The 20,935-nt window shown below is 38.0% G+C and overlaps 1 protein-coding gene across 5 annotated transcripts in view; it reads left to right on the top strand.

Moving 5' to 3' along the window:
* Positions 1-20,935, top strand: part of ANKIB1 (ankyrin repeat and IBR domain containing 1) — a 79,507-nt gene that overhangs the window by 49,832 nt on the left and 8,740 nt on the right. For all 5 annotated transcript variants that reach the window (XM_063126963.1, XM_063126972.1, XM_063126943.1 and 2 more), the window contains 10 exons: positions 958-1,102; positions 2,390-2,556; positions 10,029-10,117; positions 11,016-11,146; positions 12,441-12,575; positions 13,824-13,910; positions 14,003-14,069; positions 15,874-16,019; positions 17,685-17,863; positions 18,838-18,889. In XM_063126963.1, coding sequence (XP_062983033.1) covers positions 958-1,102; positions 2,390-2,556; positions 10,029-10,117; positions 11,016-11,146; positions 12,441-12,575; positions 13,824-13,910; positions 14,003-14,069; positions 15,874-16,019; positions 17,685-17,863; positions 18,838-18,889 — 1,198 coding nt within the window. The remainder of the gene's footprint in view (positions 1-957; positions 1,103-2,389; positions 2,557-10,028; positions 10,118-11,015; positions 11,147-12,440; positions 12,576-13,823; positions 13,911-14,002; positions 14,070-15,873; positions 16,020-17,684; positions 17,864-18,837; positions 18,890-20,935) is intronic.

Genomic DNA, 20,935 nt, shown 5'->3' with positions numbered 1-20,935 from the left:
ATCCTGCATCTGAGATCAGTTTTCCCACCACTAGTAATGATAGAGAAACAGTGATCTCTGTGTACAAATTTTCACCTCTATCCCCATCCCGCCAACAAACTTTGATCTCAGTGGGAAAGGAGGGGAATTTTTAACCTGTCCATCTCTGCATGCTGAGATGGGGGGGATGGGGGGGATATATTCTTGGGGCAGATGCACATATGTGTAGCTCCCAGACCCCCAGACAGCATGGGATGCAACCCTGAGGGCTAAAAAGGTTGTGCAACCTAAGATTCTGTTCTAAACACAACTTTATTTTTATTTCTAAATCTCTGTTATCACAAATAAGAGAAGTTCCAAAATGGGAACGTAAAATCTTTTAAGCAAAGATTCTGAGTTTCTGCCTTTGAGCTGGTAGGGAACTAAAGCTGATGGGGGCTTTTTGAATAATAAATTATAATAACTGGGGGAGGAGTGGGAATTATGGAAAATACAATAGGGTGGTTTGCCTTAAAGCAGCACTTTCTGGGTCTTGCTGAGTCCGGTACGTCTGATAATGAGAGTATGGTGAAGAGAGTACTTCACCTTTATAAAGGCTGTCTCACATGAGAAGAGAAGCTAGAGAAAAAAACTAGAAATGTTACTGAAATTATATTGCCACTAGATAGCGTCCTCATATAGCACTGGGGACCCCAATGCTAAACTATACCTTAGTGTCATGAGAACAAACTACAATGAGCCTAGGGCTAACCTGTTCTCCACTCCATTCCTTTGACATGGCCACAGGGATGAGTTTGGACCCTTTCCCTTCCATTTTTGCTTAACCACAGATTGTCATGTAGTCTAAACCAAAAAAAACCCCAACCTGTAGTACAAGTCAACTTGAAAGTTAATTTTCACTCCATAATTTTAAATGTGTTAATATATCATTTTTATTCTTGATATATATTTAATAGGTTCTTCATATATATTTAATAGGTTTTTGAATATGAAGATTCAAGAGGGCGAAGCCCACAACATTTTTTGCCCGGCATATGATTGCTTCCAACTTGTTCCAGTGGAGATCATAGAAAGTGTGGTTTCCAAGGAGATGGATAAACGTTACCTGCAATTTGATATTAAGGTAAACTGTCAGATTATCAGCATGTGGCTAAAGCATCTGTCTGAACTGATTATTCTAACTCCTTTTAGATAGGCTTTCTAAAATAACTGTTTTAAAGAATATTAAGTATGAATATAATTTATTTTAAAATTTATAATTTGTTTTCCTTGACAGGTACTGCACAAAGTGACTAATAATGGCTACTATATTGGAAGATAAGTTATATTTTCACTTGGGCAACATCTGGGTGCCTTATGTTAGCTGAATGTGTAGAAGTCTTATTCTGTTTTCATGTTTGCGGTCTCATTTCCATCCTGATCCTGAAATTATTTTGCATGCAGAGAAGGCTAGAGCAAGCCTTCCCTTAGTGAACAAAAGCATCTTTTTGGATCCCAAGCCATATCTATCAACTGTGGCTCATCATATGAAATGTTCTGATAGATTATAAGGAAGTGAGGCAGATGGCTACTAGGAGGAGGGCTTTCTCCTCTGTGTCACCCCGGCTGTGGAATGAGCTCCACAGGGAGGTCCACCTGGTGCCTACACTGTACTCCTTTCATCGCCAGATGAAGACCTTTTTATTCTCCCAGTATTTTAACACATAATTTTAACTTAAATTCAAATTTTACTGTTCTAATTCTGTATTTTAATCATATGACAATTTTTGCTGCGTGGTTTTATCCTGGTTATGCTTTTTATACTGTATTTTGTATTTGTGTTTTAGACTGTTGGTTGTTTTATTATGGTTTTAATTTTCGTGAACCGCCCAGAGAGGTTCAGCTATTGGGCGGTATAAAAATGTAATAAATAAATAAACAAATAAAATGTTTCCCCTAAAGATGGCCCATTTGTAAAGTTGTTTTCAACACATACTTCTCTGACACTTCAATCTTGTTGCCTCTTATGTCTGCAGGTGGTTAACAGTGTAATTCTTCAATTAATATTCAGCCCCAGTTGAGAATTAGTTTTATTTCTCTCCATGTCTACCTTAATTTCCTAACCATAGTATCTTATGATTTTGCTTGACTCAGGTGAACCTTATCATAGTTTTCTAGCTTTGTGCATAAAAAGACATTAATATTTGAAATAGTTTACATAACGTTTAGTACTACATAGTTCTTTGGCTGAGTTTTACACATTGCTATAGCAAATAACTAAAACTATCTAGCTGGATATATGATCATTATCTTTCATAACATTTTGGTGCTACACTTGCTTTAAGCTACAATGTGAAATTAAACTTTATATTGATTAGAAAGGTTTGATCCAAAATGATAACTAATTTCCATCTTGCTTTTTCGTTTTCAGGCTTTTGTTGAAAATAATCCCTCTATTAAATGGTGTCCTACACCAGCTTGTGAAAGAGCAGTCAGGCTAACAAGACAAGGGTCAAATACGACAGGTTCAGAAGCACTTAGTTTCCCGTTGCTAAGAGCCCCTGCTGTGGATTGTGGGAAAGGGCATCTTTTCTGCTGGTTAGTAATGCTTGTTTGTACTTGTCTTTAAAAATTATTAGTAGTCTTATAACTGTCATGCTGTAGAGCCCTGTGTAAGCTTTAAAATAACTAACATTTGTGTGAACTGACATAGAAAATAGTGTTTTGTTTGTATACATACACTGCAAAATCTTACCCTGAATTTTTCCATCCTGTTTACATATTCTGGCCCTTAAACTGATAAGAATTTTACATATTCAATAATTTTTGTGCTTTTTAAAATTCTATATTACATTGCTTGGGGTATAGATTGTTTGCAAGAGTGTGGAATAATAAAAATAGTACTGAAATAAGCCAAGTATTTGCTTTGGGTTTAGTTTCTGGACATATAAGGTTTGATTGTTTTGTGCATTTATGGAAAGAACTATGACTCATCCACTGTTTATTTAATGATCTAAAATTTATATAGATATTTTCACTATAGCATTCATGAGTACATGATGTTTAGCTTTGGAGTTCACCACACACAAAGGCTGCAACTGGCTCTGCCTTTCTTTACAATTTAATCTCATCTCTACTATACACTGCCAAAAATATCTGGTTTACAAAGAATCAAGCCCACATGTTGAATTGGAAATCTAGCTTTGATTGTGCTGCCCTTTACTTTTGGGGGGATGTTTTGGGGGATTTCAGGACATAGAGGGAAAAGCAGTTGAGTGTGGTGAAGAAGCAAGGCAATTTGCTAGTGTTGCATGAAGCTAATGTTCCTTATGAACAGGTTGTGGCTGCCCTTTTTAGCATTATGGCATGAACAACCTACTGACAGTAAGCTAGGTATACACAGACTTCTGGATGTTCTGGAAAAATGGTGTTTTTCTCTGAGTGTTTATTTTAGGGGTGAAATGTAATATGCAGTTCAGACTCTGATTCACCACTTTGGAAAACAGCTTGATTCGACTCAGACTGATTCAAAAATTTTCAGTTTCACAAGGGTGCAAGCTTGAAGCAAGATTCAAAATGAAGCTTCATGTTAAGTTCCATGGGAAATCTACAAATGGCTCTGCCTTTTACCTTTTTAACATAAATAGATAACAACTGTAGATCCTTCTGAGGAGAAGCCTGCCAGATTTTTTTAGAAATATGTGCAGAAGCTTTTGAGCTAGGCTCCCTTAATGTTTGTTTAAAAGGAAAGTGATTATAACTTCTTGACAGCATAAATGCCTCTTCAGTGAGGATAAAGTCTGCCAAATTTCAGACGGATAGGTGCAGTGCATTTTGTGCAGGGGGAGTCCTTTTGGGTTTAGGATGGTAAAAAAACCCTGATCCCCCTCCCTATTGTTTGGGGTGCTATTGCTGTGTCAAATTATAGAAGGCATCATCAAAGTTGATTTTGAGGTGGGAAAAGACACAAAATAAAATGTATAGAATTAAGGCAAAAGTGAGGAAGGGCAAATGGAGGGGGGAGGAAAGCGACGCTGCCTGTATTACTTGTTCTAAGAGAGACTAAAAGGTAACAGCAAGAAGAAATAAAACTTAATTGTTTTAGAGGAAGATCAGGGTAAATGGATGGAAGGAAACAGAAAAGGAGGGATTTAGATAAGGACTGAGAAATTAGAATAATAGTTGGTTGGAGTAAGGAGGATAAGGAATGGGGAATGGAGTAAATACAGGTGCCAGCCACAAACAATTCTTCTCACACAAAGCTCTTCAACAGTTACTGCTCTCAGCCGAGATAGAAATAGCAAAAGATCAGAGAGACTCCTTAAACAAAGGCTTTTGTAAGAATCAAATCCCTCCCAACAACACAGTGATTGGGGAATTCCATTTCCCTCACCCCACCTTGGCATTTCCCTTATACTGAAAAGCAAAGCAGCATTTTTGTTGCTGTTGTTGCAGACAGGCTAACCTCTGTAGCTTTGATTAACACTCTGTAGCCCTGAATAGCTTCAGGATGATTCAACTTCAGTTCTGGTCACTTCAGAGGGAAACCCACTTCACCTTGGGGAGCCTCAAAATCTCTCCAAAGCAGCCCAGTTTGACTCAGAATTTGGCCAAATCCTGTGCACATTCTTTTTGTGTGTGTAAGTCCATATTTATATATAGAATTTTATACTAGCATAAATTCAAAGTGGGAGAAGAAGCACTCAAACCTGATAGTTACTATTTATAATGTGGTAGAATACAATATTTTACTTCTTTTTCTCTCTCTGATGAGCAAGAAAATGATTTTGTGGTCATTCTTTTCTTTTAAAAAGCATTTCAAAGGGTTCTTCATCCAGAGAAAATTCCTTCCAAATACAAAAGGTTATTTCATGAAGTTATATTTCTGACATAGTACTAATTTTAGTTGTTTTAGTTTTTGTATGATGGATGTGTGGCAGATGTCTGAAGCTATTTTGCTGTATCTCCCGTAAAAAAGAGTGAGTCGTGACTAATCTGGAAATCATTGACACATCTACACCCAGGCACCATCTGGAACCAGTGTATCTTCCACTCCCGAAATCTGATTGCTTCTCTTTAAACTAGCAGTGATACTCTGGGAAATATGTGAAGAACGTATCGGTTCTCAGAAAAATTATCTTCATTCCTGATAACGGCCCACATCTAGTTAAAAACAGGAATATATTGTGTATTCTGCTTGGTCAGAAAACAGTGATTTATTAAGTAAAATTTACCTTAGTTACAGAAGACCATTTCTCTCTGAGCTAAGGTTTCAGCAAATGTTCCCTTTACTTTTATAAAGCACCCAAGACATTGGTGTCTTCGGTTTTTGAATGTTACTGTGGTATGAATACTAGAGTGCTTTCGAAGACTGTTCATCATTGTCTAGCTTGATAGTTGGCAACATATAGTACAGACAAGGATATTTTAGATCCTGCTTCCTATGTGATATGAAGCATGGTTCACTTCCATAGGGAAGCTGAATCAAGATACCTGCTCTTAGCTATTGCCACACCTCTCCGCACATGAGTTCTGCTCTTCTTCCCTACTTCCTACAGTAGTTCTTGTGTTAGCCTGTAAGGTCTGTTCTAAAATAGGTTTAGATCCTTCTTAGTCAGCGAGGGAATGGAGTAGGGAGGAATTACTTCTTACTTCTGTATAAGGCAGGGCCAATTTAAATTTGTTTCCGACGGAAAGTCCTCTTGGATCTGCCTCCTACAGAACAGCAGAGTTAATAGTTTGTTCTCAGTTTCTTTGGGACCATAAATCTTTTTTTCTCTTTCTATCACCTTTCCATCAGTTCTTTGACAGGAATGTTATAATCTAGGTTGGGTTCCCATTGAGAGGGAGAATGAGACTCTCTTTCTACTCCTTCGCTTCCCCTCCTCTCTCTTTTTCACCTCATTTGGAAAAAAAAGCTGTGGATGGGGGGGGGGTGTTTTTTCAGGACTATTGTTGCCTGTGGGTGCCCAACCCAATTGTCTTGGTTGAGGCCTTAGGGAACGCTTCATGGTTATGGTCCTACTGGGTCTCTCAGCATTTTCCCTCATCAATGGAGGGGACATCCCTCATCATCATCATTTCATTATGCGGTCACAGACACATTAGAAAAAACAGCAGTTGTCATTAAAACCATAAAAATACATTCATTATACGACAAGCTAAAAGTAGTTATTAAAACATACACATATTTAAAAATATGAGCATAGTTAAAAACCAAAGTGATACAACAGATAAAAAAAATTAGAATACAAGTTACAGTTAGGATGAAGAAATCATCTTAGGAGATCTTTGAACGGAGAAGTTTAACTTACCCACTGACTTGGTCATTGACTTGTTTGTACTTGCCAAGAAGTGTTCCTAATACTGTTCCAATGACCTTCCAGGTCTTTTTCTCATAATAGAGCCAGTAGTCTATTCCCCCCTCCCAGTGGAGGCTATATTTGAAAAAAAAATGCCCTAAAGTTTCAATTGCTTCATCACCACAGGAATACAAGTGATCTTCATATGGGACATGCTGATAGCACCCTTCCAATATTGCAGAGGGGACGCAGTTAAATCTAGCCCTAGAAAAAACATAACAACACTTTGGTCAAATAATCCAGATGTCTGGCATATCTAGGAAATTCAAAAGTTAGACCAAAGTGCATTGGAGAGCAGGATCCTTGCGCATTTGACATAGCATCTTGGAAATCAATGTCCTTCATTCGTTGTTCTACAATAGATTTTGCAACAGGATAATCTCATGGAAACTACCTGCCAGAATGCGACCCAGGTTCTCTGCTTGAAATAAAGATTTTAAAAGCAGTACAGGAAAATATATAGATAAAGCTAATAAACGCAGTTTGACAGTAAAAACTTTGAACCATGAATTGGTAAAAACATCCTTTTGCAGAAGATAGCGTAGGGACAGATCAGCATATAAAACCTTTAGCCAATATCAAAAAGCAAGGGACCAAACACTGGTTTCTGTGGATGCAAGGCCAGTCTCCAGGTGTCCAGCAGATGACACATACCTTGGCATTCCAAAAAACGAGTACAAGAAGTTTGAAAGAACACTCTCAACAGTTGAATTAAATCCCTGAATCTATATTGGAATAGCATTCAACAACTGGGCCAGAATTTTAGCCTTAAATATTTGTAAGGCAGCAGGAATGAATTGTGACCCTTAGCGTAGAAAAATCGAAATACTGCTTTACTAATATTCTGGGCATTCTGGACTGCAGACTGGCTATGGGTAGCCCAAGAGAGTGTGGGGGGAAAACATAATACTGAGATATCTAAACTTCTTGACTTGCTCTATGTGCTATCTATCCATCTATTATCCTCTTATTTCTTGATCCACGCCTTGAATAAATTAAGTCTTAATAACTCAAAATAAGCATTTAAGGCCAGTTTTGGACAATGACATAAGAACAGTCTCATCTGCATAAAACGATAATGAGACTTTGGTCTCTGCCAGTTTTGGTGTATGAAAGTTAGATGCTAAACAGTTCCCTATCAAAACATTTAAATAAAGATTGAATAATGCAGGGGCTAATATACAACTCTGGTGAACTCCCTTGGGGGCTAAAATAGGTTTTGTCAGATTGCCCTCCAAATCACACCTTACTTGGAGCATGGTACATTGATATAATCACTTAATAAAATACAGCAAACTTTTATCAATGCTAGAGTGTTGTAATTCTGTCTCTTGATATTGTATTGAAGGCAGATTTAAGATCTATAAAAGCAACAAACCATTTCCATGAGAATGCATATATTTATCTGCCAGATGATTTAGGAACTAGACAGTGGTCAAGAGTTGATTTCTCTTTCCTGAAACCTGCTTGTTCGTTCCCCGGAATATTTTCCTCTATCCAAGTGGTGAGCCTCAAATTTAAGTAGCTAGCATACAGCTTCCCCACAACTGGCATTAAACTATAATGGGCCTATAGTTTGATGGATCCTCTCTGTCACTTTTTAAAAAATATTAGGATTGTAATAGCCTCCAATCATGCCGAGGGGAGTTGGCCAGTGTTGTTAATAGGTGTAAAAAGATTAGCTAAAAGACAAGCCCACCTATCTATATTGGGTTAGGGTTAGGGTTCATGATTTCAGAGGTTATTGAGTCTAGTCCCGGGGCCTTACGTGGTTTGAGACAGATGATTAAAATCTTTATTTCAAGCAGAGAACCTGGGTCGCATTCTGGCAGGTAGTTTAATTCCAGGGAAGATAAATTTTCCATTGGCTGCTCCCTAGATTCTGTAAATATTTTGGAAAAATAGCATTCCCAAATATCATCTGGGATTTTACAGCTAATTGAGCCTGAAGCATCACCCAAGGCACTAGTGACTAAATTAATTTAGAATTATTATTTAATGAGGAATCCATCAAAGCCTTCCACCCATATTGCACTACTTGCTTCTTTTTTTGAGCTAGCAGTGTCTTATAGTGATTTTTCGTCAAGAAATATTGGTGGGGTAAAACAGCATGATTTCCCTTTCTATACTGGTTATATACATTTCTCAAATGTTTTTTCGCTGCATTACATTCCTTTCAAACCACTTGGGAGGGCTCTTCTGGACAACATTTATTGGGGCGGGTTGTTTCAGACTTAGGGCTGGTTTCAGAACAGATACCAGTGTATAGTAATTATTTAAGACAAATGTAATTTCAGTGGCTCCTAAGATTGAAGTTTTCAATTCTTCACCCACAGGAGAGTTTAAAAGACCAGTGATCTTGATATTTACTGCTTCTGACCAGTATACTCTCCTGTACCTAAGGATTACGTCTCAATCTCTGTACTGATATAATATTGAATATTGCAGACCTAAGTTAGAAAAAGTTTAATTATGACAAAATAAACAAGATGTGGCCTTGTTTAGGTTATATTGAAGAGGCAGAATTTAATTACTGAAAAGGAATGAATCTGGTATCCATGAATTACTGTAGGTACAAGTTACTTTAAAGTAAATATGGAAAGTTAAACTAAAATGTAACTGGAAAAGCAGAATGTCAACCAAATATGAGCAGTACTTTTTAATTTGGTGGAATGTTTTATGGAAACAAACAGCTTGTTAAAAATTATGTAGCAAATTATAAGGAAATGTTGCAAAAGCTGGCAGACAGAATGCATGTGCAGCTAACCTTTCGACTCTTTGTTGTCTTTTAAAATTTAGGTCCTGCTATTTGATTTATTATAGTTTTTTTTTTAGCAGCTGCCACATAGTACTAGTTTGTGGGGGGGGGGATACTTATTTGAATTTTTTTCTTGCCCTTTAAGAAGGGCTCAGGATAAATTCCAATATATTTTAAAATACCCTAATTACTTGGAAAAGCGAGCTGTGGAGCAAAGAGTCCCTCCCTGCATCACATGTATAAATAGGGGGAGCTTTATTTGTTACAGGGTGGTGGCTTGTGCTGTTTTCGCATTTGCACAGAATACCCCCTCCAGTTATTTAGGGATTGTGGTCGGTTCCCTCTATGTTATTCTCTCTACTTTACAATGGTTTATTGAGTTCCAGCAGTTATTTTGAAATGTTACAATTTTCTAGCTCTTCTGGTAGCTAATACCTCTATCTAAGAACTGACAAAAAGGTAAGAGAGCGAGAAAGAGAAAAAGCCTATGCTCCCAAAGAAACTGGGAGAGAACAATTAATTCTGCTCTTCTGTAGTAGGCAGAGTCAAGACTGAGAGAGGAGTCCTCCCCTTCCTATGGGACACAAATTTGATATGATAAACCCTGCCTTTACAGAAGTGAGAGTTAACCTTTTCCTTGCCCTGTGCAGGGCAGAGGGATCCTCATATTATGCAAGTGCTCACAAACATTTGTTATGCCACTCTCAGGTATTTCAAGAAAAATGTAAACATATCTTGGGATATCCTTTCTGATTGTTCTTCTGTACCTCTACCACCTCTTTGGAACCATACATTTTAGCAAAATATAATTGAAGTATATGTAAGATTAAATTTATTTATTGAATTTTGCTTTCTTGCCATGATTAAGAACTCATTGTTTAGTCTGAGATATATATTTTTTTTAAAAAAAGTTCAGTCTTCACAATTTAAAGCTTTCAATCCATTTTCAGGGAGTGTCTGGGTGAAGCACATGAACCTTGTGACTGTGAAACATGGAAAAACTGGCTGCAGAAGATAACAGAAATGAAACCTGAAGAGCGTAAGAATGGTCATTGTGGTTTTTTTGTTTGATTCATTTAATTTCTGTATGATTATGTAATATAAAATTATTTATGTACCAGTAAGAAAGAATAGCCTATTTCCAGAATAGAAAGTTTGACCACCTAAGGGGAATGTGTATGATGTGAGTGGTGAGGAGAAACTGTGGTTTCTCAAACCTCTCTAATCAGATGAAGTGGCATTAATAGTTCTTCTGTGCACATTGCTTCTAATTATTGGTACAGAACCAAGTAGTAAAAGGGTGAGATTAAGAGGCAGGTGGTCAATTTCAATCCTCTTTTCAATAGAAGATTTGAATTGATCTTAGCTGTTGGGCAAAGTTTTCTAGAGAGCATGGCTTCCGTTGTTGTTATTACTATTATTGAGACATCTGAGCTTCTTATTTGACTACTTTATTTATTTATTTATTGCATTTATATACCGCCCCATAGCCAAAGCTCTCTGGGCAGTTTGCTTTGGGTGAAAGGTTGAAATGTTAAGACTTAAAATCCATATTCACAGGAAGTAGGATCCAGACATAAACAGATGGAACTGGGCTGGAATTTCCGCCTCCTTTTCTCCTCACTGCAACCCCTCCAGCCCCTAAAAATGGTTCACAGATGGTTGGGGGACCCTGTTGAAGGGGGTGAGCTGTGGTGCAGGGGCAGGAGAGAACCCCCCAAATCAGGCAGAAACACTTTCTGTGAGTGCTGCCCTTCCATCAGTGGAAGACAGTTCCTGGATTGAACCCCTGAAATAATGATCTAGAACAGAAAAATGGACTTACCGTGAAGTGGTGTTCAGGTCAGCAGGAAAACATTAGGAAATGCAGTGATGACTTTTGCTTTTAATACATTATATACATAAACCCTGAACTTTTCCATTCTCCCTCTTCAAAGTTGTGGGAGTTAGTGAGGCTTACGAAGATGCTGCCAACTGCTTATGGTTACTCACAAACTCTAAGCCATGCGCCAATTGCAAATCTCCAATTCAGAAGAATGAAGGCTGCAACCATATGCAATGTGCAAAAGTAAGCACAGACTGTTGAAAGAATGCTGTAAATCTCATAAAAATACTAAAAATAAGTTTACTTAATGCATTTTGAAAAATAGGGTTCGTGTTACCCACTCTTAATGACCAGTCCCTTGCTTCATCACGAAAAACTAGCTGTGTGTTGTTTGACAAAGTGAGAGTATCTTTTCTTGCACTCTTCCTTTTTTTAACTGTTAATATCAATAGCAGTTCCAGTCCTTTTTGAGAAGGAGCCTGTATGTATGTAGGTCACTTCATCTGCATAGCATGCTAAACATGAGGATAATTCAGATGATCCTCTAAACTCTGTTCCTGTTAGAACCAAGCTACACATAACATAAATTGTCTGAATATAACCAAAGTACATGGTGTGTGTGTGTGTGTGTTTGCTATGACAGTAGCAGTCAAACCCCCACAACCTCAAAACCCTCAATTGCGCATTTCCCCCATATACATTTCTGAGATAGATGCCTTTAATTGCTCTTAATACCGCTATAGCACTAAAGTGCATTTGGACATTAGCTGGGATAGATCCCTTTAAGTTCTCCCAATTGTACATTTCCCCCCGCCCTCCACAGACACTGCTGAAATAGCCCATGTAAGCTGTTGCCATTACACAGAGAATGCACAAGAATAGAGTGGCAGCAGCAATCTGAACCACTCTTGTCGTGTGACTCTATAGGTGAGCAAATTAATTCTCAGTGCCCAACAGACAACATGATAACCCACGATGGGTTAAATAACCAACTCAGCAGACCGTAGGTTATCAGAGTGGGTTATTTTGGCCAAATAAGCCATCGTGGATTAAAAAATACCCAACAGACTACACGATAACCCACAAAGGGTTAAATAAAGCACTGTGGCTTATCTAGCCCATTGTGGGTTATCATGTCATCCAAACCCAGACATAGGTCTGGTTCAGACATAATGCCATAACATTGAACTGTATCTGAACTGGGACATAGTTCAGTAATAGCTATTAATAACTAAGACCAAATCCTGGATAGATGCAATGCACAGGCTCATTTCTGAATTAATGATATGAATGAGCTATTTGGATGAGCATTTTTATATGCCTTTGCTCAGAAGACTCATTTCTCCATCTATCCTGTAGTTGAAAAATGTTATGTCAGAACTGAGATTCAAACCAAACTTTTATAAAGCAATATAGCCTTTGAATAATTGTGTAATGAAAACATGCTGAATTTCTGTTGTTGCAATGCTCTAGGTCTCATTGCTGAACATTTTGACACAACCTGATTCAGACATTAATTCTCTCTTTCCTTTTCAAGTGTAAATATGATTTCTGTTGGATTTGCCTTGAAGAATGGAAGAAGCATAGTTCTTCCACTGGAGGTTATTACAGATGTACTCGCTATGAAGTAATTCAACATGTAGAGGAACAGTCCAAGGAAATGACAGCAGAGGTAAGAAACTAACCAGTTTTGAGGAGACACTATGAGTGTAATTTACTTATTTGATTTTTTCATCTTCCTTCAATCCTTATTCTACTAATCAGGGATCCCCAAACATTCTGTAAAACATCACTCATGTTTGAGTTCATACTACATTTAAGAGATGCTTCAGCACAGCACAAAGTTGGTAATTCACCTCACATCTCCCCTGAGCCTGGAATTCAGGGAAGAGGCATGGTCTCTTTTCTGACTTTCCTTTGTAGTTTGGAGACAGTTCGACAGTGCAGTCCTCTGTGTGTTTACTCAGAATGAAGTCCCACTGTTTTAGTAGGTCCTAGTCCCAGGAACGTGTGCATAAAATTGCATCCTGACTGTCTCCAAAATACAGCACAATGAGAGAAAAGGTCCTGCCCTTCACCCACATCTTCTGTGCATGTTAAAAATATTAGAAGGGACTGGAACAGTGATGACCAAAAGCCACCCAAAATTTGCAGATTCCATCTACTAACTTGATTCCACAGCCAGGAAGTATAAACCAGATCTGAACTGAAACCTGATTCAAACCTTTTTTGCTTTTGCCCCAAACCAGAACAGAACTGAATCATGATTTGGAAATCTTTATTGAATCTGAACTAGAGCAGTGTCTTAACAACAAGGGGGGAAATCAATTTACCTTTTAAGAATAAAGATATGTTTACTCATTGCCCAAAACAAAATGAATCATGAACACAAATTACCAACACATGGAAGGATTTTTATACATTTTGGATTTGTCCAGATATTCCAGGGTATAAAAAGCAGCAGGACTGGGGAGGAAGAGGAGGCTGTTGTATTACGGCTGCCACCCAGCAGACTACAAGAGGAAAGGAAAGAGGACAGCATTTTTGTGAACTGCAGAGTGCCCTCCCTCGTCCTGTAGTGCTCAATCATTATCTATAGTTGTAGTTAGTAAGTAGGAGAGGCTCAAGCACCCTGTTGTCTGTTCCTTTTATTTTTCAAAAGTCATTTTATATAATGAGGACAAAGTTATTACACAAGTTTGTCAGCTCTAGCTTATTTTGACTTTTCAGTTCTCTAAGTTGTATTTCTGGCTGGCTGATCTCTTCAAGCAGTATTCATTACCGTGTTGATTGTGAATAAACTCTACTATTCACTGTTTAAATAGTTGATTGCATAGTTGCTTTTGACTGTGAGTGTTAAATTCAGATCAACCTAGTAAACTGATTTTTTTTCCTTTTATTTCCTACAATTATTTTCCAGGCTGAAAAGAAACACAAAAGATTTCAAGAACTTGATAGATTTATGCACTATTACACAAGGTTTAAGAACCATGAGCTCAGCTATCAAGTATGGTTGTAAAATGTTCTATGAAATTATTTCCAGCTTTATTAGTTCAAAACGGCAAGTTGATCATGTTTTCTTTATCCCCTTATTTTTAGTTAGAACAGCGCCTTCTCAAAACAGCCAAAGAAAAGATGGAGCAGCTGAGTAGAGCTCTCAGTGGACGTAAGTGTATCAGTATTTTTTGTGATACCTTCTGGCGTTCAGAATAGTGAACTTGTATCAAAGTTTTTCAAAAAACAGTTATTTCTGATGGCTACTTTTGTTCATTCCAAGGTGAGCATTTTTATGGTTTGACTTAACTTACTTTGGTTAACAGGTTCATATAACATTATATTGTATTATATGGCATTGTGTTTATGTCTTGTATCGTCTAAGAGAAGGTGATATTCTCTGCAGTGACAGTGACACTATATCAGCTAATGTCTTCCCACAATCCAGATGTCATAAATTCCTCTCTGATATACTAGATAGGCTGCCTGTCCCTTTTCTTTCATTTCTCTTTGCACTAACACTCAATAGGAGCAAGAAATGTAAGTTTCGTACATATCCTTCCTTGGGCAACTAGCTTCTGCACAGTTTATCCATGCTTGGGTACTCAGATCTACCTTGGCCCTGGCACACGTTCTGTTTTTCATATACATGATGTTCTACATGACATAACTAATTCATCATGTAAGGCTGTTTAAAAATCCAGTAAATAAAAATGACACATTTTCACTACCTTAGCCACTGTGAACTGTAAGATCTGCCATGGTCCCATAGGGTGTGGGCAGCACAGAAAGCATAGTGATCAGGGAAGTAGGTCATGTCCTATCCCTATACTTACTTCTGTAGAGCATAGTGTTGAACTAATGACTCGTCCTTTGGCCCCCAAATGTAATGCGGAGTTATTTGAAGGCACTATCAAGAGGATAAACATCATAAAAGCAGGAGCTTTAAGGAGATGGCTAGAATCCGTGGCTGCATGCTTTGGAAAAGTGAGAGCAAGTTCCTCTTGACCCATGAATCTTCAGAACACTATTGAAATTTTGTGCACTAGGAAACTCTCCAACTACTTTGGTTTAGATCCTTTCAATAGTTATCCTCCAGAAGTGGCATAATTTTATTCTTGCTCTTGGTGCAATGCTGTCTGCCAAAAATGGAAAGCATGAACTTTGTTTTGTTTTCTCTGGTAAATAACAGATAATGCTTTGGATTCAGACTGAGTTAATTGTACTTAGATCCTATTGAAATCAATATAAAAAGTGTCAATTGGGACCAAGTACAGTTAACTTTATCTGGATCCAAATCAATGTGTTTTTGCATAGATATCTCTTAGTTATAACTCTATCATGAAAATAATTTAATGGTTCTCTTGAATAGACCATAAATGATATCTGCCCAAAATTCTACTCATTGTCCTCAAATGCACATGGCCCTTTCATCTGCACCTCTCATTCCATCTTCATGATTAGAGGGTTTTTGTGTGTGTGATCTGCTTACGTAATGTCCTTTTTTGTGTGGTTGGCTTCTTACAGTCAAGCCTTTTAAGAGAATGAATAGTAGTAAATATCTATCTTGACTCGCTAATGTATGTAAGAAATTAAGATTTCACGTGTGTAGGTATCATATTACTTTTTCCACTTATATTACCAGTAAGTTATGCTTAAGTTTCTTTGAAATCAGTAGGGCAACTTAGTTGTGACTAATTTATGTCCCATTGATTTCAGTGGGGCTTTAGTGTGATTTGGTGTCACTGCAGTTTTGTGAATTGAGAAATCTGAATGCAGTCAAATAGTGAACCTATTTATAGAGCTATTCCTATTTGATGTCTAGATTAAGATTTATTTGAGAAACAGCTCTTAATTTTACACAAACTTAATATTTTATATTTGGTTTAGAAGAAATCCTGCTGCTGTTGAAAAAGTCATCACATCAGCAGGTGGTAAACAAAACACTATTTGCAATGCCTGAACTTCTTTTGCAGCGGAAGGCGGTTGCCCAGATACTACGTTCATTGAAGATGCGGTACAAGAACTCCTCAAAACCCGACGCATTCTGAAGTGTTCTTACCCATACGGGTTCTTTCTAGAACCGAAAAGCACAAAGAAAGAAATATTTGAACTTATGCAGGTAAAGGATGCCCCAGTGGTGCTTTCTACTGCAATTTAGTGATACTTAAGTCCAAGTTATTTTCCCTAGGTTTACATTCTTAGGACACACTCCAGGCAAAGATAAGTACACACAAATCACATTGACTTCAATGAGAGAGATTTAAGCACAGACTAAACCCTCCCATGCAAATAAAAGATTCTTAAAAGCACTTAACTCAAATGGATTGTGCCTTTAGTGTGCTGTTGTGGTGTTGTCATCCATCCTAAGTGCCCAACAGTGTTCTGCTGCCATAGTGAGATGTGCATTCTTTCTGAGGTTAATCAGGACTCAGCGCTTGGAGTGTGTAAATTTAGCTTCAGATCTTGACCAGATTTGTGTTGAACCATGGTTCATGTTAGATGTATTACCTAACCATGGTGAAGGGAAATGTGTGCATGACAGGGGAGGGGCTGGGAGCAAAGTTAAAACTGTGGGATTTGCTACCACAAGATGTAGTGATGCCATCCAACTTGGACAGCTTTAAAAGCAGGTGAAACAAATTCAACTAGTCTAAGGATATTAATGGCTACTAGTCATAATGAGCATAGATTACCTCCAATGTCAGAGCCAGTATGCCTCTATATGCCAGTCGCAGGGGAACATGACTAGGAGGGTGCTATTGCACTCATGTCCCATTTGTAGGCTTCTCATGGGCATCTGGTTGGCCACTGTGGAAACCAAATCCTGGACTAAATAGCCCTTTTGTCTGATCCAGCATGGCTATTTTATGTTCTTTTGATCCCATGGCTTACTCCCAATCCCTTCATTCTAGTTCATGACAGCATTAGTACGTCTGCACTGGCTCTAAGAATGTATTTGAAGTGCTCTGAACACTTGAAATTCACTATTTATAGATGCTTATTAAACATTTTAATATGCTCTTAAAGTAACTCCCTTTTTATTACAGCTACTAAAACATGGAACTCACTACCACAAGATGTAATGATGGCCACCAATTTGGATGGCTTTAAAAGGGGGTGGGATAAATTCCTGGAGGAGAAGGCGATCAATCCCTGATGGTTGTGTGCTATCTCCAGTATCCGAGGCAGTAAGTCTGTGTGCACCAGTTGCTGGGGAACATGGGTGTGAGGGTGCTGTTGCACCATGTCCTGCTGTGTTGTTCCCTGGCCAATGGCTGGTTGGCCACTGTGTAAACAGAGTGCTGGACTAGATGGACCCTTGGTCTGTTCCAGCATCAGGACACTTCTTATGGTCTTATGTCTGATAAAAATGGGTGTGTTTTCCTTTTGAAAGCACTTGAGTTTCCCAAGGCAAAGCATGGTAAAGCTGGTTAGTGACACCCAAGCATCCATGCATTTTTATCTACCCGCATTATTGGTATTTACCTTATTTCTTTCAAATATTTATTGGCCACCTTTCAGGGCAGGAGCCCTCCAAAGGCAGAGTACAAAAACAGCACACATAATAAAAACCAGTGTGGTAATAAAAGCAGTAAAAACACAATAAAAAACAGCAACAGCAAACATTCTCACAACAACAAACACCAGGAAGAAATAAAACTTAAGGCAACTGCAGGTGACGAAAGGCTCTTTTTTTGTAGGATATTATTTTGGGTGCTGAATATTATTCTGTTTCTCATCCTGTGAAGAGCTGACATGAGCGTTTTTTGTTTGTTTGTTATAGACAGACCTTGAAATGGTTACAGAGGACCTTGCTCAGAAAGTGAACAGGCCTTACCTTCGTACACCTCGTCATAAAATTATCCGTGCAGCCTGCCTTGTGCAGCAGAAGAGGCAGGAGTTCTTGGCCTCTGTGGCCCGGGGTGTTGCACCTGCAGATTCTCCAGAAGCTCCAAGGCGCAGGTAACCTGATCATAACAGAGGTTTGCACGCCCAAAGAGGTTCACTTTATAGCCACCAAGCTTGGTAAGCCTTCCTTACAAACTTTTGCATAGAGAAATAAAGCAGATAGCCTGGTATGTTTGCTTTGCAGAATTCATTTTTTTTTTAATCTACGATTTTGGTTTCACTACTTTCTACTTTACAGTTTTTAAGTCACCTTTGCTTTTGGCCAAAATTGTAATATGGGAAAGGTTTACACATGTGCCAGCCTGCAAGAGATGTGAGTGCAAGGCTGCTTCTTTAAAACTAATGGAATTTAAATTAACAAATGTTTAATGCATCTGCTTGCTTGTGTGGTATTACAGAAGTACCCAGCAGAGAAGAGCTGCATGTTGATGCCCTCTGGAGTTTGGGATAGAATAGAATGCTAGATATTCCAGAGTTTGGTCCCAAAGGAAGCTGTGAGGGAAGGACATAAAGGTTAATGAAAATATGATATCACATCATTGTCCTGGAGAGCTGACTGAGGAAATGTGATACAATTTATGTAACAATAGCAACAGAAGTTAAATCCAAAACATTAGACATAATTTGTTACTTTCTTCAAACATGTTTCTCTGAGCCAGTTCAACTATTCATTTTCCAATGCATAAAAGTGTAAGGCAATATAGAACAGCATTTTTGTTGTCTTTAATTCAAAAACTGTATTAAAATATGTCAGTTCATGGGCATAAACATCCAAGTCCATCTACAGTCCATCTGTTATCTGCTTTATTATGAAGTGTTTATGAATCCACATTAGGTCCTATTTAAATAATTAGACTGGCAATTCCATTAAAATGTAGTTCTCCATGACCTTAAGACTAGAAAAATTGGCACATTAATAACTAACATTTAAGTAGTAAATTATTTTTGTTCTCAATTTGTTTGATGGGGGGGGGGAGCTGTTCATAATTTATTCTGTTCTCTAATAACAAAGTCTGTTTAATTTATAGCTTTGCTGGTGGAACATGGGATTGGGAATATTTAGGATTTGCATCCCCTGAGGTAATTTTTGTCACTTTAATTACGTACTTTTTGCATATTATGGAAATGATGACAGAATTTGACTTTGCATGAATAGCTTCCTAATGTTGTTGCAAACTGTTCCAAAGTTTGCAAGGTCTGGACGAGCATTCCAGTTTTGCTGCTTTACAATAGAAGGAAATATATTTTAAGTTTTATAGTTTATGGCAGGGATGTGAAAGATGAATCGCTACCCCCAGAGGGCTCACTGCCTGGAACCCTCGTCCTCCTGCCCAGCTTTAGCTGTGGCAGGGAAAACAATGACAATTGTCTTAGCTAAGGTAGCATCTGCTCCATCTTTTGCAAGTAAAGCTTTGTATGTGCTCCTTATTATCAGAGAAGGAAAGTCATTCATAAGGTTGTCACAGGCAGGGGATCCTTGCCAGCACTACTACAACAAATCCTGTTCCTCCATTTGAGCTGGCTCCTGAATCAAGGCCAGCAACCAGCTTTCAGCTATGTTGCATTGCTCTGATATAGGTACAGTGCTTCTCTTTCATTAGCTATAACCTTATTCCCAGTTAGTTGTATGCATTTATGTGTCTTCCATTTCAATGAAATTCAAATCTAACTAAGTGTGGTTAGTACATGTAATGTTGCACAGGCAGTTTATCAACAACGTCATCAACTGTACATGAAGGAGAGAAATCAGTATAGCCAGATTAACCAGGACAGGCTACTTCTTTTGCATTTTGTCTCTTTTGCAGCCTCTACCCATACCACTAGTATCAAAAGCAGTAGGTTAAGACAGGTTTTCCATAGCTGGTGTGTGATCTTCAAAGGTCTTCTTTTTTCTTAAGTTTGTTTATTATTGAGTTGTATATGTTTGCAGAGTTGTGTACGTTTGTAACTTTGCAACACAAATAGTGCCATCATTTGTAGGCAGGTGATGACTATACTATTCCAGGGTAACACAGCTCTTGTAAGGGTTGAAGAAAGGCTAGGAAGAGGATAGGCAAGGAAACCTCAGCCATGCAAGTGGAACAGCCCAATTTCCCAGCCTAATCTATCAGGTACGCACAGGAAGGAAGGATCAAAAAGAAAGCAAATGCAATTGTAAACTGCAACCATAGAAAATAAAATGAGGTTATCTTGCAATACAAAAGTAGCATTTGATGCACTAGGGAATGATAAAGAGGAAGTTCGTGCTTCAGTATGTCCTTTTGGATTTGTTGTTTGTGTCTTAAAGGGATAGGCACTATTAAGGGACACTTCTCCCTGCCCCTACATTGTATAAAATCTATGCATTTCTGTATATTTCCTTTTCTATTGTTGCTGGGTAGCACTGTGCTTGCAAGAATATAGTTTGCTTCTTATAGGCAAATTGGCTGGCTTGCTTTTTCCCAGTTCTTTGTATAATGCTTTGTTCCAAATCATTGGAAATTTATAATCCATTGTAATTATTATAAAGGGGTGAGTAACATGTGCTTACATACAAAAAGTGTACATTATTTTAGGTCTGCACTGCTATGTTAGTGTTATGAGAGGTGTGAAGCATTTTTATTTGATACTCTGCCTTTTTTTATGACAAGCAATGTCATGCTAGTTTGTGAAATTGACTACTTTATGCAAATTAGGTCAGGGTTCAGTTAAACTCAAAAGCATTAGGGAGGAAAAAGATGTGATTACTGACAGCACCAGACAAAAGATTTGTCAAAACCTGCAGTCTTGATCAATGGTCAAACAGTTCATGTGAGCTATACCATCAGCATCCAGTAATCAGGTATACTACCTCTAAAAATGGATATATTATTCTTAACTCTCAGTGTTAATAACTACTGATAGAACTATACCCTATATGTTTGTTCAATCCTTTTTAAAAAGGCTTGTCTCTTATTGGCTATGACACCATCTTGTAACAGTGGATTTTATTACACTGACTGTGTCTTGTGTTTGGAAAAAAAACACCTTTTGTCCTTTGGTCACTAGGTGACTAACAGTGCAATCCTGTGCATATCTATTTGCAAGTAAGTCCCATTGTGTTCCATAGCACAATTCCAAATGTGTTTAGAACTGCAGTCTTCATTT

This window comes from Elgaria multicarinata, chromosome 1, assembly GCF_023053635.1.
Source record: "Elgaria multicarinata webbii isolate HBS135686 ecotype San Diego chromosome 1, rElgMul1.1.pri, whole genome shotgun sequence".
Taxonomy (NCBI): Eukaryota; Metazoa; Chordata; class Lepidosauria; order Squamata; family Anguidae; genus Elgaria; species Elgaria multicarinata.
The sequence above is the reverse complement of the archived record's forward strand: the minus strand, read 5'-3'. Positions and strand labels throughout refer to the sequence as shown.